This window comes from Nicotiana tomentosiformis, chromosome 8 (assembly GCF_000390325.3).
Source record: "Nicotiana tomentosiformis chromosome 8, ASM39032v3, whole genome shotgun sequence".
Taxonomy (NCBI): domain Eukaryota; kingdom Viridiplantae; phylum Streptophyta; class Magnoliopsida; order Solanales; family Solanaceae; genus Nicotiana; species Nicotiana tomentosiformis.
In genome coordinates this window covers 25,281,733-25,300,551 of record NC_090819.1, presented here as the reverse complement: position 1 = coordinate 25,300,551, position 18,819 = coordinate 25,281,733, and the positions used below count along the sequence as shown (strand labels likewise).

The following is an 18,819-nucleotide window of genomic DNA, read 5'->3' as shown; positions in this document are numbered from 1 at the left end:
TTTTATATATATTTTGTATCTGATTTGTATATATTTTGTCTGTGGTGTGTGCTTCTTCCTCTCTAAAATTCCAATCAAAACTTACTCTCTTAATACAATTTTGATAATTATCAATAACTTTATGTAAAAAGATAGTATTAATAACTTAGATACAAATTTTATACAATGATTCATACATTATACAACTATTTTTCAACTTTCATACAACATTCAAATAAAATATACATACATATATATATATATATATATATATATATAAAATTATAACAGAATACAATTTACATACAATTATAATACAACTTTACTACAAGTTCGTAAGTACATTGTATGTCACGTCTTCTTCTTCTTCTTCTTCTTCTTCTTCTTCTTCTTCGAGTTTCAATCTGAAATTCAGCCAAAATCAAGTCTAATCTTCATCAAAACACCCTCAAAATTGAGATATAAACTCCAAACAACATTCCCAATTATTTACAACAACACCCAATCCAAATAAATAGTGGTTTTTGAAAATTCAAATTCAATTTCAAAGCTTTAAAACTTTTTAGTGGTTGTCAATGGTGGAGAGTCAAACACCTTCAAAATTTATTGATTGATAATTTTAATTTGAACACCAATTATTGTGCAACATGAAAAGAAATTGCTAAGTTAAAATGATTGAAATCCATTGATGAATTCCATTAAAATTCTATACAACAAGAAAACATAAAAAAATAGAGAAGGAGAGTAGAGAGAGGGAGAGAGGGAGAGAGAGAGAGAGAGACGAAGAGAGGGAGCGTGCAAGTATAAAGGGATAAGGAAATAACTGATATTCCTTATTCAATTCATAATATAAAGGGATACTTATTTAAAACTTATTTGTATATAATTGGTAAATTATATATGACCATGTAATTAAATTGAAACTTGAGTAGGGAGGGTAATAAGGTTTCAAATAGTGTATAGGAAAGTAAAAATCCCTATTTTTATCGTATATGATTAATTTGAACTCGCATTGTATAATATTTATTAAAAAGAAATGCATTTTTTATCAAAAAAAATATATTTTTAATTACTATGTCGAGCTCGAGAGCATTGAAGTAAGGATGAAAGAATTCTTTTCTATCTCTTCATAATCTTTGGCGGTACAAATGCTCCTATCCTAGTTCTATTACACTTGACATTACAAAGCCAAATGAATAATTTTTTACTACTTCTTAAATTTTCGAGAAATACTTTTAAAATATAAAATGCCGTTATTATCTAATTCTAAATAATTAAAATTTTATATTAATAATTTAGAAAATTTATGACATATTTAATATTAATTACTTCATCCAATAGCCTATTTGGCCAAATTTTCTTTTGATCAAAAGTGCATTTTTTTCTTCCCAAAGTTAAGGTGTTTGGCTAAACTTTTAGAAGGAAAAAATAGTTTTGAGTAGAAGCAGAAGTATTTTTTGAGAAACAGAAAAAAATAACTTTTTCTCAAAAATATTTTTTTGAAAAGCACTTTTGAAAAAATACACTTTAAAACACTTTTTTAAAACTTGGCCAAACACTAATCATTGTTCAAAAGTATTTTTCAAATTAATTAACCAAACACAAGTTCCTTTTCACCAAAAATACTTTTTAAAAAATAATTTTGATAAAAAATATTTTCAAAATAAATAAATTTAGAAGTTTGGCCAAACATGCTAATTTTCAATTTCAATTTCAATTTCAATTTGAACACTAATTATTGTGCAACATGAAAGAAAATTGCTAAGTTAAAACGATTGAAATTCATTGATGAATTCCATTAAAATTCTATACAATAAGAAAACATAAAAAAACAGAGAACATCAAATGAGGAAAAAATAGGGAAAAAAACAGAGAAGGAGAGTAGAGAGACGAAGAGAGAGAGAGAGAGAGAGAGAGAGAAAGAGAGAGAGAGAGATGGAGAGAGAGAGCGTGCAAGTATAAAGGGATAAGGAAATAACTGATATTCCTTATTCAATTAATAATATAAAGGGATACTCATTTAAAACTTATTTGTATATAATTGATAAATTGTATATGGCCATGTAATTAAATTAAAACTTGAGTAGGGAGGGTAATAAGGTTTCAAATAGTGTATAGGAAAATAAAAATCTCTATTTTTATCGTATATGATTAATTTGAACTCGCATTGTATAACATTTATTAAAAAGAAATGCGTTTTTTTATCAAAATATATATATTTTTAATTACTATGTCGAGCTCGAGAGCATTGAGTAAGGATGAATGAATTCTTATCTATCTCTTCATAATCTTTGGCGGTACAGATGCTCCTATCCTAGTTCTATTACAACAACAACAACAACAACAATAACCCAGTATAATCTCACTAGTGGGGTCTGGGGAGGGTAGTGTTTACCCAGTATAATCTCACTAGTAGGGTCTGGGGAGGGTAGTGTGTACGCAGACTTTACCCCTACCATGAGGTAGAGAGGCTGTTTCCAATAGAAACTCGGCATCCTTCCCTCCAAGAACTCCCCACCTTGCTCTTGGGGTGACTCGAACTCACAACCTCTTGGTTAGAGGTGGAGATTGCTTACCATCAGAGCAACCCTTCTTGTCTCCTAGTTCTATTACACTTGACATTATTTACAAAGCCAAATGAATGATTTTTTACTACTTCTTAAATTTTCGAGAAATACTTTTAAAATATAAAATGCCGTTATTATCTAATTCTAAACAATTAAAATTTTATATTAATAATTTAGAAAATTAATGACATATTTTATACTAATTACTTCATCCAATAGCCTATTTGGCCAAATTTTCTTTTGATCAAAAGTGCATTTTTTTCTTCCCAAAGTTAAGTTGTTTGGATAAACTTTTAGAAGGAAAAAATATTTTTGAGTAGAAGCAGAAGTATTTTTTGAGAAACAGAAAAAAAAAACTTTTTCTCAAAAATATTTTTTTGAAAAGCACTTTTGAAAAAATACACTTTAAAACACTTTTTTAAAACTTGGCCAAACACTAATCATTGTTCAAAAATATTTTTTAAATTAATTAACCAAACTCAAGTTACTTTTCACCAAAAATACTTTAAAAAAAATAATTTTGATAAAAAATATTTTCAAAATAAATAAATTTAGAAGTTTGGCCAAACATGCTAATTTTCAAGATATAATCGCTTTGCAATTAGGTACATATGGACTTTGCAATGAAAAAGAGAAATTGTAGATAAAAAACAACTAAAATCAATAATGATGTGATGTGGAGTACTTAATGCCACATTACCTAAACTAGGAAGGTAATTGCTATATTTATAATGGATGAGTATTGAGTATTCACACGCCAAAAAGAAAAATAAGTTTATATATATTATGAGTATTACATACAAATATTTAAAAGAAAATTAATAAGAGTTTTAAAAGTTAAAACAATAAGTTAATTATTCAACCATGGATTTATTAAGAGCAAAATTCGTCACCTGTGTTGTTGTCCAACCAAAAAAATGGTGCTAGTAATAAATAAAATAAGTGAAGAATGAGTAATTTGTGATGTGAAAAAAAGGAAAGAATGGAATGAGGAATTTGAACTTTCCACCTTATCACATACATATCTTCAATCTTTTGACTCAAGGGAAGTGGGAGTTGAAATTTAGGTAGAGTTATATAAGAAATTTTAATTATCTTTTTAGTTTAATTTAGAACTTCAAGTGATTTAATTTTATAGATTGAATCTCGCAATCAATGTTGTCACCTGATCTAAGTATTATTCAATTTCATGATCTACTTGACCTAAAAAATTTACTGAATGTGATTTTGCTAATAATGTTATGGTAATGCCAATTCTATTTAACTAACCACTTAGATGACTTAGATAATTCAATACAAAAACTCATAAAAAGATTTGAAATTAAGAAAATAAAATAAAATATACATTAATAAATACTAAACTACAAATAATATGTGATAAAATTGACCTATATACAATGAATTGCAAAAAAAAGAAAAGAAATGGTAATGAAAGTATTTGTTCGTTATGTACAAATTCAAATCAAATCTTTACCCGGAGTAAGTCATAAACCTAAAAAAGATGAAACATGAACACTTTCTATTTAAAAAAAGAAGAAGAGAAAAATAATAAATCATCGATGACAGTTAATTTAAGTTAATAACTTTCACTCTTTCTCCAAAACTAGCAAGAATCAATTGTTTTGCTTCGAGGTATATACTTACCTTAATTATCTTATTCAAGATTTTAATTTCTATTTTAATTTAGCTATCTCTCACCATGTATTAAAAATTCGGTTTGTGAAACATTTAATTCATGAATTCCTAAATTCTAAAAAAAAGAAAGAAAAAAGAAACTACTCAACACTACAGATAAAAGTGATCTCACCTTCAAATATATTGAAATAAAATCACAAGGAAAAACAAAATAAAATACAGATTCAATAAATGAAGATTGCGTAAGCTTCTTTAATTGTACTCATAATTGCATCTGGAAACAGTCAACAAATTTCAAGCACGTGTCAGCCACTCGTCAATACCGCGTGTGGGCAAATCCATAATCTTAAAAAGTTCACGACTAAATCAACGCGGTTACAAGGCGGTCGTACTTGTCGTATAATAAGCTGAAAAAGTAACATGATAATGCCTTATTGACTTAATGTTTTCTTCCAATTTATGTACCATATTTTTTAACATAATAAAAATGTACCTTTTATATTTAATGATTTAAAAATAATTTAGTTTCTCATTATATCTTTAAAAAAATTATAGCTAATATAAATATTTATTATTTATTTTAGATAATAATTTTCAAATTTTTTTCTTTTATAACATCATGTTCAATCAAACAACATTACATGAAATATGAAAAAAGGATAACTAAAAGAGGAAGAAAATTAACTATCCTTCTTTCTTCCTTCATTTTATTGATTAATGCCTCTATTTCATTTTATGCGAAAATATTTAATCGATTTTTTAAAATAATTTATAGTTTAAATAAGTTTTAAATATTTGTGTAATTCTAATTATTTTATAAAATAAAATTTAATGCTAAAATAATTTAAATATAAAATATGTTATTCTTCTTAAAAAGAGAAGAAAGTACTAAAAACAGAAATGATCCTCACTTTTTAAAATTTAGTTGAAAAACGAAATTAAAAAGAGAAAATTGACTATCTTTCTTACTTCCTTCCTTTAATACATATCTCTACTTCTTTCGTATATCCTGTTCCTTAAAAAATAAAACACCAAAAGAACAAACTAAAGAACACCCAATTCAGCCTTTGACTTTAATTTTCAAGATTGAGAAAGAATTTCTAAAGATTTTGAGTCTATGGGGTTTAAAGGAGTTTTTTTCTGCTGTTTTTGCTTAATTTTTGCTGTATTTTTGCTGAGTTCTTCATTCGTCATTGGAGGTGATATAGTTCATCATGATGATGTTGCTCCAAAGAGGCCTGGTTGTAACAACAATTTTGTGCTGGTAATTTCTCTATCTTTTTAGCTCATTTTTTCATTTTTAAACTTTTCAAAGTTTGAGTCTTTTTTTTTTTTTTTTTTGGCTAAAAGGTTGATTTCTGTTCAAAGTTCGAGTCCTTTTTTTTGCTAAAAGGTTCATTTTTGTTCAAAGTTTGAATCATTTTTGCTAAAATGTTCATTTCTTTTCAAAGTTTGAGTCTTTTTTGCTAAATTGTTGATTTATGTCCAAAGTTGGAATCATTTATTTTGCTAAAAAGATTCATTTTTGTTCAAAGTTTTGAGTCTTTTTTTGGTAAAAGTTTAATTTTTTACTTTTGTGTGTGTTTATATATGTATATAGATGTGCTTAATAGAAGTCTTTTGATTTTTTTTGGTGAAGATCTTTCAATTTGTCTTTACATTACTGATGTTTAAGTTTTGGTTGTATAAATGTTAATCTGTTTGTGAAGAGATTTGATTACTCATGTGCTTATTACTGGATTATGATAATGGTTTGTCAACTTATGTGATTTCAATGAGAATTCTAAGGTTATGTTTATTAATTCTGTAAAAATGAAGTTTACCTATTTAGAAATTATTTAAAAAGTACTGCGAATCTGAATTATGTATTGTAAAATCATTCATAAGAATTTGACTCTTATAGTAATACTTTGGCCGAAGCCAGTAACTTTGGCTTAAAAAGTCCACTAAATAAGTACAAATAATTGATCCAAACCCATTAAGTCAAATAGTTGTGGTAGAATCCCGAAATCGAACCCATAAAGTTTAAATCTTGGATCCACCCCTTTGCTATGTCCCTCTTTTTTTCTTTCGTTGGCTTCGTAATCCATGCCTACTGTTCATTGGTTTCTGTATTTTGGCTGAATTTCCTTTTTGCAGTTAAAGCTTGGATTTTTCCGTTGTTATTGTTCTGTGTATTTATTGCTGTATTAGATTATCAGCGGGTAAAGCATGATGCTTGCTGTGATGTTATTTTGTTATTACTTATTTTGGGGTTTATTTGCATCGCATCTAGGCGGTTAATTCACTACCGACACCCAATTCTACTCCACTAGTTCCATGGAGTAGAGATTAACAAATGAAAGTTTGGAATGGTTTGTTTGTTATTGTGGAGTTAGAAAAAATGAGTTAATAGTAATAGTTGTCGCACACCTAAAAGCAAACAAATAATGTGTTCCCTATCTATATAAGTTATAAATGAGGTGTTCATACAATTTCACATGGTATCAAAGAAGGCGAAGTTCCTATGTTTGAATTTGATCGTCACCCAACAATGAAAAATTTTCACATACTTGCCACAAAAAAAGAATAAGCCGCACGTCGGGGGACAAAAGTAATGTGAAGCGCTCTCTCCATGTCAAATTGGATTTTCACCTTTCTTTGTTGAGCCATCCAAAATCATTGCAAATTTCTTATAAGGAAAGCCCTTACTCCCCGGAAGTATTATATAAATCAGATAGTACATCGTACCTCTCTATGCAATGCTTTCTCAACCTCAAAAAATCTGTGTTAAAACTAGCATCCACATGTTTCCCGTTTAACATTTCTCTTTTTAGTTGGTTGGTTCCCATTTAATATTCACATTTAAAATATGCACATATTTTAAATCTATTCATAATAGTTGCACCAAGTCGAAAGTGAACCAATCAATTTGGATGGAGAGGCTACTAATCTTTTTTAGTTGCTTGAATTTTTGGAGATGAATACCCTTGCCATAAGGGAATGAGTCAATAAAGGGATGGACTAAAAAAGAAAAGATACGTCAAGTCCATTGGAAGAATGAAGTTAAAAGTGAAGAATAAGTGAATAACCACAATTGTGGTATTAGTCTATGCAAGGTTTCTTCCTATCATTTTGGGATTTAATTGAATTTGATGGTCTAAATTTTGATTAGGTTCGCTAATAGTAGAACTTGGCAACGGCATCTGTTGTATCATTACTTTTGGTAATCATAGATAAAATATTAGTCTAAAAGCATTCAGGACAGGAATTGAAGACTTTATTGTGTAAAGATCCATTTTTGGAAACTATAGATTGATAGTTATCCCAGATATACTAGCCTGAAGAGCATCCGATCAGGATTCTGGGAGTGTATGATATCTTTTTTCACTCAAAAGGAAATGTAAGAAATGTCATGACAACGAATCATCAAGCAGGATTCTTGGTTTGTAAAGGCCTGCTGTACCTTTTCAACTCCTTCACATAATAGAGGGCTCTACTTGTTTTTATTTGTTCCCCTCTTATCGTTTAACCCTACTAACCGAACCATTATAGGCAATCCTTGGCATTTGCGTAGTTGGCAGTTTTTGGAACCTGAAATCTAAGAAAAGGAAAATTTGAGTTCAGTAGTTTAAGTTGCATCGTCAGTTGATATGACGCTTCCATGCATTTTCTTGTGCCTTCTCAGTTAAGCATTCATCAGTTTGTGTTTCTGTCATTTTCTTTAAGAAAATAAGAACTAAACCTTCCAAACAGGAGGCAGGTTCGATAGCATAACTTCGCCACTAGCTTGCTCCATGGCATCAGTTTATTTAGGTCAAATCTAAAGGACTTCAAAAGGATAAAAGTGGAAATGTGCCATCCAAAGTAGTCTTTTGTTAATACGTCATGTATAGAGCCCTGATCTTGATGGACTACATCTAATAGAATTGAGAATTTCGCTTTTGACATGATGGTTGTGTGTAACTTGATCATTTTATGAATGGAGATGAATAATCTAGATTCTATAGTTTGGTCGTCATACACATAGTTTGTAAAATTTACTGTGACCCGAGGTACTTTTTGGCTCATTTGACAAAATTCTAAGTCATGGCTGGCATAGAAGTTATGTTTTGGTTTTGGCATTGTGTGAGCAGAATACTGTTCCAATGTACTTCGATTGTCATTTGGTCAAGAATTTTATGCGAGAGTTGGTGTCTTTCTCAAACTTGCAACTTGTAAGTTGTAACTGCACTTATCTCCTAAAGTAGTGTTTCCTCAAATAGGTAAAAATTCCAACATGGGTTCATGGGAATGAAGTAACTGAGTTTGTTGGCATTGGGGCTCGATTTGGCCCCACATTGGAATCAAAGGAGAAGCGTGCTAATCAGACGAGGCTTGCCTTTGCAGACCCAACGGATTGTTGTAGCAATCCTAAGAATAAGGTTGATCTTGCTTTCCTTTTGTGAAACATGATTCCACTTATTAGACACTTCTATAAGGATGTAGCAAACTCACCGTTTAGGTCTTGATTGAATGATAGCTCACTGGTGAGTCCATCCTGGTGCACCGAGGTAATTGCAGTTTCACCAGAAAAGCAAAAGTTGCAGAGGCTGCTGGCGCTTCAGCGATCATCATTATAAACAACCAAACAGGTTTTGGTGCTCTAATTTCAACATTTTCCTCAGTAATGCTCGATTTCCTTTTTCCTTGTTCTAATAATGAATATGGGCTCTTAACCTTGATATGTACTTCTGCATACTGCTATAAGCTACATCGCAGTCATTATAAAATTTCCAATTGTTGTTATACAATCAGTTTTCCAGTTTTGTTTCTTGTAATGCACAGGCCAAGGGTTTAAATATAATTTTATGTTCTCTTATTTCTTTTTAGAGCTCTTCAAGATGGTTTGTGAGCCCGATGAACCTGATGTGGACATCGGTATCCCTGCCGTGATGCTCCCACAAGATGCAGGTACAAGCCTGATAGAGTTTCTCAGGAACAGCTCTGCAGGTAGGCTTATTATATTTTACTTTTCATTAGTCCCGGAGAGGGGGGGGGGGTGTTTCGAGAGGGATGCAGGTTAGACATGCATATCTTACTTGTGGCCAGCTAGCTCCTTTATCATGCTTCACTGAATTTAACATGGTCCCTATCCATGTGGATTTGTTCCCACCATTGTGACTTACAGACTTTCCATCTGTTCAGTTTCGGTGCAGCTGTACTCTCCGAAACGTCCAACGGTTGATGTTGCTGAAGTGTTTTTATGGCTTATGGCGGTTGCTACCATATTATGTGCTTCTTATTGGTCTGCATGGAGTGCCAGAGAAGCAGCAATTGAGCAGGACAAGTTCTTAAAAGTAAGTCACAGTCATTTCTCGATTATATTTCCCACTCTCTAGTGACAGTCGATTCATCTTTTAGATACATGAATGCTCATTGCACCTCTCCTTGACAATTTGGTTGAACTATGTATCTGCTCTTGTAGGATGGCTCAGATGATTATGGTGGCAAGGAGGTGACTCATTCCGGTGGTGTATTGGACATCAGCACAGCATCGGCACTTCTGTTCGTAGTGGTCGCATCTTGCTTCTTGATTATGCTTTACAAGTTGATGTCCTTCTGGTTTATTGAGGTTCTGGTGGTCCTATTTTGCATCGGTGGCGTTGAGGTATGTCATAGCTTTTGAAGACATTAGTTGATGATGTATCCTCTGATTTCTCTCTATCAACTTAAGCTTTTAGATGAGATGATCAGATAGTTCATAATGGTATTAGAGCAGGCAAAAGTCCCAGGATCAAGTCTAACCATCACCCTATTAGCGAAAAGAATTTTCATGTGCTTGGCCAAGAAAAAGAGTCAAGCCTGCATGTGAAGGACGTATTGAAGACATAATTAAGTAATTAATAGTAACTAATAATGTGCTCTCTGTAAAGCTTAAGCTTTAAGATGAGATGTATCACATAGTTCCAATGTACCGAATGAGGAGCCTACACCCAAGGATACAATATACTCTCTCTATTCCAACTTATGTGACATTTTCCTTACTAGTACGTTCCAAAATGGATACATTTCTATATCTAGAAACAATATAACTTTAAACTTTCCATTTTACCCTTAATCAAAAGCTTTTATAGTCACACAAATGTTATGGGATGTTTTATTTTTTTATAACCGTGGTGTCCGGCCCAGCTTGCACGTATTTCGACTAATTCCACGGGATATTAGTTACCTCCGATCAGTAACAGGTACCGAGTAACTCTGTTCACCAAGGTTTGGACAGATGAGAAGAATCACCTAGTGTTTTTGCCTCCGCTGGGATTTGAATCTGAGACCTCATGGTTCTCAACCCACTTCATTGACCGCTAGTCACACCCTTGGGGGCAAATGTTATGAAATGTTTAAGACCACAAGTTTCAGATGTGCTATAACTACACAAATATTATGGCATGTTTTTGATCACAATTTTCAAAAGTTTTCCCTTTTTTCTTAAACTCCGTGCCTTCATCACATAAATTGAAACGGAGGGAGTATTAATTGTAGTTCCACTAGTAAAGCTCTAAAAATAGCAACTAAGGGCATTTTAATCTGTACTTCTGGATAACTTCCATGTTTAGGTGATTTGATTTTAGGTAATGACTTGCTAGCTTGGGATAGTTATGTATAGGAAGTATATGAACAAAATGAATGGAATAAAGATCATCTTGTCTCAACGTGACAACGTATGAAGTCCATCCTGACACTTTTCCCTCATTGTAATTGCAGGGTCTACAAACCTGTTTGGTGGCCTTGTTATCATGGTATGTTTATTGTATTGGTGTTACTAATTGTTATTTTAGTTATGGTGTCTTCAATGGTTTGTTGTGCAAAATAAGCGAGGGCGAAGAGGAAGTGAATTGGAAGAGAATACAATTGGGACCAAACTGAAACTTTCCCCCTTTTCCATTATTTGGTATTCTTGGGTGGTTGGCTGATTCAATCCCCGCCAATCTTTTGTTCTGTTAACTATTGTAGTGGTAAAATACAAAATCCCTCTCATTTAATGAATGAAGGTGCTCATTAGTTTTAAATTTCCACTATCCCACTTCTCTTTTTCCGATTCAAAAATTTATTATTAAGATAATGTGTTCCTCCGACTTTCTCTAAGAAAAATGTGTTCCTCAGAGGAAAACCAGGAATGAGGGCAGCAGGCAAATTACCAATATAAGTTTCTATCAACTATACATTCTTTAAGTCCTCCTTAAACTTCTCCTGTGAGTTCAAGGACCTCAAGTGTAGTTCTCGGACTTGGAGAATTCAAATATACGCACATTAATGTCATACACTGCAATAATAGCATGACACGCATAAGCAAAGATCAACATATGTGGATTGAGATCTGAAAGCAACAAGAACTATGCCTCAGTCCCAAACAAGTTGGGTCAGCGATTTGAATCCTTTTCTTTCTTCAAGCTTAGCTCATACAATCGCTACCAAAATAAAATAAAAGCGAAAGGAATAAGATTTGGAAGCACTGTAATTAAATAATTGGTATAGAACAATGACAGAGGAAGTGTTCTCCCTCAGCAAACCAAATGAGAGGCAAAATTATAAAAAATTAGCTCTTCCATTTTTAATTCAAACCATAGCATTTCAGAAGTCTTTTGTCGTAGTCTATGCCTTTAATTTGAATTTTTAGTAGTAGTTCAGAAAGGCATCCATCTCTTGCCTTATCTCCGCGAAAAATATTAAACTACTAACTATTACTAGTAAGGGTGAAATGGCCAAGAATAACAAACAGTTCACTTAGTAAACAGAGATACCAAACTATGGCGATTTAGCAGACTTCTAAGGAAGTACTTTTATGTGGCTTTGTGTTTTAGAAAATTGAAAAGGTGTGTATATAAAGTCTTAGTCATAGATAAGTCGTTTGACTCCTTGAAGTGGAAAAATGTCTAATCTGTGTAGGATAGTGGCCCCTTTAAGAATTCCAAGGAGCCTTTTCTGAAATCTATGATTTTTCAGTTACTTGGAATTATTTGGCTTCAAGTAGTCGTGTTTTTGAGGAAGGCAAAGAATTCTTTTAAAAAAGAAATAGAAATGATATCGTTTTCGCAGTAGAGTACTTCAAAATTGTTTGGGCATCTCATAGGCTTGGGTTTCCTACGGCTCATCAGGTTAAGCATTTTAGTCTATTTGAGTTCTGTTCAATCTCTCATGTTTGATAGGGCTCTCCTTTCACAATAGAGCAGTTACAGTTACATTTGGTAATTGCTACTCACCCGTCATCATCAATAGTATTGGTGATGGATACTAGATTTCTATTACTTTATTCTTGAAACAAGGTGTAATTCACTTTACATACCATAATGCCATTTCATAAGTTGTTCCTCAGACACGTGGCTAATGGTCAATTTTTATAGTTTCAGATGGTTTGAACATGCTCATGAATCGGTTATTAAAGTTCCACTTCTGGGGCCTGTTTCATATCTTTCGCTGGCAATTTCTCCATTCTGCTTAGCTTTCGCTGTTATGTGGGCGGTTTTCCGCCGTGTCTCCTTTGCTTGGATAGGTCAAGACATACTTGTAAGAACTATTATCATATTACACTTGTTACCTTTTCAATTTTGTCTTCATTTTCAAAATCCAGCAGTCTACCTTTATAGTGCAATGATCTACCCACGGTTAAAGATATGCTTTAATGTAACGTTTGGCATGGGGTGATGTGTAATCACTGGTATGCAAACGGTTTTGATATTTTGTTCTGCGCAAGTGGAAATTGTAAAGGATTAACATTTTGTAGTGGTGATAGAAACTTATTCAATCGAAGAATAAACTCGTTTTTATGTACTTCAAAGAAAAAAAAAAGCTGTTTGTATTTTGTCAACATGAAGCCATGATATAGTTAAAAAAGTGTAGACATGTACCTAAATATATTTATTGTGAGAGAAAGTTGTATTATCAAAATTCTGGTAAAAACCTCAGCACTTATATTGACCTACCTGCATTCTTGGACACCTTTTTATCTCTCTTTTATAAAAAGAATAATTGTAACTTTCTTTCCCATGGCAGTATTATACTTCAGCTGTGATATCGTATTTTCGGTAAAAAATGAAATTAATCATACCTGTAAAGAGTAATTTATGGAAACATGGGAAATGTGATGTTGTAGCTTCTTGGTCTGAGTTAGTTTGTTTAGTGTGTGTTTATGCCGAGAGATCAGCGGGCATGCTTTTGGAATTCTGCTTGTATTTTTTTCCCACGGGTTGCCTGATCTCAAGAGACAAAAATATTAATTATTTTTAATTTTTTATATGTTATAGCGAAAAGACATTCTTATTAAAAAAGAGGTAAAAATACATGTATTAATTAAGTCGTTTGGACATTATATGAGTTGAAGTTGGTAAAAAAGAGTATCTAAGGTTGAAGTTGGAAAAAAGTTCATGGAAGTTGAAATTGTGTCTCGACATGAACTTCACTTGGAAACAGAGTTTGTGGAAGTTTAGGTTTTTGTAAGTGGAATCCATCTTTTCTTTATTTGCTTGAAATGCACCTTCAAATCAATATTTTAATCACTTGAAGTTCAGTTTTTGCAAGTATGAAATAGTAACTATGCCGAAGTGGAGCCTTAGACTTGAGAAGAATAATATACATTAGTTGGTGCTTCATGTGTAAGGAGGAGGGAAGCATGTGAACCACCTATTAGTACAGTGCCAGTTCAAAATTAGATTGTGAAGCACAGTTAATCAGGTCGGCAATGCCAAGAATTGTCGGATTACTTGGAGGGAAATTCAGGAGGAAGAAAAAGAGGAAAGCACGGGAGGTGACCCTCTTATGCTCATGTGGTCAATTGGAAGGAGAAAAGTAAAAGAGCATTTATGGGAATTGAAAGTTCTTATGCAAAGTATACGTGATATTCCAATAAGCGTCAAAGTTTGGGTGTTGTATGTAGATAAACATATTGCTACATAACTTTTCGTTTTTGTATTTACCTTGTATTTGTGGTGTATACCTTTCTCGGCCTTTTGGCTAAGATCAAGTATAGTATCTGTTTTTATCAGTTTAATACTCCCTCCGTTTCAAAAAGATTGTCTTAGTTTGATTTGGCACAAAAACTTTAATAAAGAAGAGTTTTTTGAGATATGTGGTCTTAAATAAGCCATAACATTTGTGTGGCCGTAAAACTTTTGAAACTTGTGGTTTGAAACCTACCATAGCATTTGTATGGCTATAAAAGCTTCCTATTAAGGAAATATTGAAAGGTGCCAATCTTTTTGGTACAGACTAATAAGGAAATAGTGTCAATCTTTTTGAAACAGAGGGAGTATCTTGTATATGTGGTGTATATCGCTTCAATTAATGAAGAATATATCGCTTCAATTAATGAAGAATTTATCTTATCAACAGAGAATATGATTTGAGCTAAGAGCTTGATGATCTTATTTTCTTCCTTCTCTTAACTAGGGTATTGTGTTGATCATTACCGTTCTTCAGATCATACGAGTTCCCAATCTCAAGGTAAATCAATTCATTATGCTGCATTTCTCATTATGCTGTGGATTTTGTTATGTAATTGTTACTGGTATTTACACCACAAGCAAATCATTTTTTGACAGCACCTTTCATTCCTTCCTTAATGTGGTTCCCCTAATTTATGCGTCAACTAGTGAGTAGATAAGTGCTCAAAAAGCTTAAGTTTACAGACTTCATTTTCTGTGCTTCTCCTCGTTCTCTTCCTCCTAACAGAGCATTGTAAAATGGTTTTGTCGCCCTCCTGTTTATCTTGTACTTCTGTTGGCCTTTCAACTATCATGCAACTAAGCAATTGTAACGATTAAGCACAGTAAGGAGTAATAGTATGTTTCAGAAAGCTATCTTCGGATATGATTACTTTTATGTTCTCTCTAAAATCAAACTGTGGCTCTTTAACAGGAACAGGCAGTGAAACTAATTAATTTATTTTTCTTTGACCTTATCAGGTGGGAACAGTTCTTCTCACTTGTGCATTCTTCTATGACATTTTTTGGGTATTTGTTTCCAAATGGTTGTTCCACAAGAGTGTTATGATAGAGGTATGCGCATGGTTGATTGTTTGTTTCTACTTTAGGCTCGCTTACGCGCTTTCCACCCTGCCTGTCACATAATGGAAATTTGTTGATGTTGACTAATGTATATTTGTTGGCTTCTGTGGCAGGTTGCACGTGGTGATAATAGCGGAGAAGATGGAATTCCCATGTTACTGAAAATCCCACGAATGTTTGATCCTTGGGGTGGCTACAGCATCATTGGGTTTGGCGACATAATTTTACCAGGATTAGTAGTAGCATTTTCATTAAGGTTTGACCACTACCTGAATGATAATTGCATTTCGTCCATCAATATAGTTCCACAAAGCCCCATATGTCTAACACCAGGATTACTTGTAGTGTTCATGTCAAGATTTGCCGCGGAGCTGTATGATAGTTTCACTTTATCATAAGAAATGGCTGTTTTTTTTTTTTTTTTTTGGGGGGGGGGGTGGGGGGTGGGGTGTGGGGGCATCAACTTTTCAAAAAAGGAAAAAGGGTTTGGTATCATGATTAATGCTGCATGCTTACACCTGGAAAGTTTTTAAAATTTTGGTTTTATTTATTACATTGTGTTCTTTGTTGCAGGTATGACTGGCTTTGTAATAAGAGTCTTCGAGCTGGTTATTTCCTGTGGACTATGATTGCTTACGGTTTAGGTATAACTTCTGCATATAACATTTGATTTATCTTATGCACTTGTTTTTATTTTAACTATGTTTATACCATCTTCTCTTTGTCAATACAGATCCTGTAGGTCTTTGCTTTCACATTTCATCTCCCTCTCTCTCTTTCTCTCCTTACCCCGGTGCTCCCTGCATCTTTTAGTCGAGCAAAAACAGAGGATTGTTACATAGAATAATGTGACTCTACCCTGGAATGTGACAGATAGCAATCATGTATCTTGTTTTTGCCCACTATTCCTGCTAATGTTAGATAATCATATCAGATAAATGTCAGAACTCACAAAGCATTTCCTCGACATTGAGGGTTATGTGTGTCCTCAACATTTGAGGTTCCTCTTTCTTTTTCTTTTTGGGGGCCACATGTCTACATTTAAGCTCGATATATATCTTTCATGTCATCAGAAGTTAACATGCTTTTTTGTGATCAGCTGAAATGTTTGGATATACATGATGTATTGGCATCGTTGAAACTATTACTATATTCTGCTAGATTCAGAATTTGCCGGAGCTTTCATTTGAGTTTTATTTTCTCTGCACAGGTTTATTTGTAACATATGTGGCTCTGAACTTGATGGATGGGCATGGTCAACCTGCTTTGCTATATATAGTTCCTTGCACATTAGGTATGTAACATCAAGCGTATAAAGGCGATTATAGTAGAGCAGCCAATATTTAAAATCTGACAGTCAAGGTGGATGTTGATTTCCCACATCGGTTGTGGGATGGGAATTTGGTCTCCAGTCTTGGCAATACTCACCTCATGAACTAGCATTTGGGGTTGAGTTAGGCCTAAGATCCATTTTTCTATCACATACTTGTTAAGTACTCGATGTTAGTGGTGGATCTAGAATTTAGATGTTGTGGGTTTTGAGATATATATTTAACCCTATTTATACTTATTCTCACATATATATAAGGTTTGAGCCAAAAGTTGTGGGTTCTGTCAAACCCGCGTATATAACTGCGGGTCCGCCAATGCTTGATGTGATAGTACACTAAGATCTACTATTGTTATGTCAGGCACGTTTTTGATGTTGGGAAAGAAAAGAGGTGAGTTGAAGCATCTATGGACAAGAGGAGAACCAGATAGGCCTTGCCCTCATATCCGACTTCAACAGGCAGAGTAAATTAGATGTTGTACTATATCTGTAATCACATGTAGCTCTGATTTGTCAAAATATAAAGTTAGGGTACATATTTTAGAAATCTGAAAGAGGTTAGAGTTTTGAAAGTCATACATAGGTTACTTAGGTTGCTCCCCGACCCCGACCGATGTTGAGTACATTGTTGTTAACCATATAGCATGTAGTTTTTCTTTGGGACCATTTTTCAATTTGTACGTTTTCATGCTAATCTTTTTTGTATCGTAAGAAGGAACGAGTAGTTTACTGTTATGCATTTGACATGAGTTGCAAAGATATTTATACCGCTTTTGCAGTTTGCAAGGCGTTCATGCCTCATTATGCAGCAGCACCTGTTAACACTACTTTACAGGGAAAACATGTGTAGTAGAGCATCTGTAAAAGTGAAGACAATGTTCTGTGATAGACTTTGTACAAGGGGATGTTAACTAATTTGATATAGTATTCATTTGGACTGTTTTCTTAAATGATGTGTTTTCCTTTCTTCAATTATGTTTCAGTTTTCTTTCAGGTCAGTTTTACTTCTTGCAACTGATTCCACATTTGTGGCCTTTTCGTTTGCATCTCATGTGTATTATATATGCTGATAATATAATTTTTGCATTGTAAATGTAATTTAACATGTTGTTTGTTACATGTATTTTTTAGATGACATGGAGTAATTTCACAGCCTAGTAATTACGATGACTTGTTTGTTTGTCATAACGTAATTATAGTGTAATTATACCTGTATTGTTTGGTTGCACAAGTGTAATTACACAGTTAAATTAAATTTTAAATGAAGTAATTATCAAACCTTAAAAGTTAATATAATAAATATATGCCTATAAATGATTTTTTATAAGTATAAATGATATTAGATTTGGTATTTAAGATGCATATTTTTTCTTAAATATACACTAATTAGTAATCATATTTTTATAACTAATATTGTAAAAATAATTGATATATATTTTCCAAATCAATAATATCTAGATTGTTTAATTATAAAAACTCAAAACATATGTTTTGTAAGAACATCATGGAATGCATGTTTGATAAAATAAAATAATATTTATAAATATAATGTCATAATATTATGCAAATGTTTGACAAAACTAATCTATTAATTCTAATTAAAATATGAACAACATGCAATATGAAATAACAAGCCACTACTACTAAAACAAATAAATTAGATATAACACAATTTCAAAATCCTCCCAAAAAACTTTTATATATGTCAAATTTCAACATAATAAAAATAAGTTCCAATACAATTTAAGATTAAGAAACATAATAAGTTTATAACCTCATTCAGCAACGAAATTCTACTTTAATGACATCACTCATTATATGCCAAGTTTGTTAATGACTCATTATTTCTAATATTAGGAGGTATAGTTTGAAAAACTAGAATAATAACGCAGTTACACTAAATGAAGAAAATAAAATAAATAAGAAATAAAATATACGAGCAATTACATAGAATTAAAGGTAGAGAAATAAAAAATAAATAATGTACAAAGAAAATATATTTTAAAATTAAAAAAGAAATTAAAAAGTAAAATTAAAAAAAATGGAAATAAAAAGTTATAAAGAAAATAAATACAAATAAAAATAAAAAGTAAAAATAAAAAAGAAACTTGTAATTACACAGTGTAATTACCACTAATTCTCGCTTCCCCTTCAGAATTAGAGAGTGTAATTAAACCTCTCCAATTACACTCAGTTCAATGCTGTGTATACGGTCAAAATAGATTTCCACTTTCCTACGTTCGATCGAGGTCGAGTGGCAAAAAATCGGAGTATGATTTTTGGGAGTAAG

At 32.4% G+C, this 18,819-nt stretch overlaps 1 protein-coding gene and 1 pseudogene across 3 annotated transcripts; both read left to right on the top strand.

Moving 5' to 3' along the window:
- The first annotated feature begins 5,150 nt into the window (after window positions 1-5,150).
- LOC104088991 (signal peptide peptidase-like 4) lies at window positions 5,151-17,268 on the top strand. 3 transcript variants are annotated; one of them, XM_009593783.4, is made up of 14 exons: window positions 5,151-5,445; window positions 8,426-8,584; window positions 8,683-8,794; window positions 9,033-9,152; window positions 9,348-9,499; window positions 9,628-9,810; window positions 10,905-10,939; window positions 12,542-12,704; window positions 14,583-14,636; window positions 15,098-15,190; window positions 15,313-15,455; window positions 15,773-15,843; window positions 16,410-16,493; window positions 16,891-17,268. In XM_009593783.4, exons 1-14 carry the CDS (start codon window positions 5,299-5,301, stop codon window positions 16,995-16,997), a joined length of 1,623 nt encoding a protein of 540 aa, XP_009592078.1. In that variant the 5' UTR covers window positions 5,151-5,298; the 3' UTR covers window positions 16,998-17,268. The 3 variants fall into 3 exon arrangements, with proteins under 3 accessions (XP_009592078.1, XP_070038293.1, XP_009592079.1); XM_070182192.1 differs by lacking the exons at window positions 8,426-8,584; window positions 8,683-8,794 and having other exon boundaries at window positions 5,314-5,445; XM_009593784.4 differs by lacking the exons at window positions 5,151-5,445; window positions 8,426-8,584 and having other exon boundaries at window positions 8,687-8,826.
- On the top strand, window positions 14,127-14,307 carry LOC117274844 (U2 spliceosomal RNA; annotated as a pseudogene).
- Window positions 17,269-18,819: the final 1,551 nt, after the last annotated feature.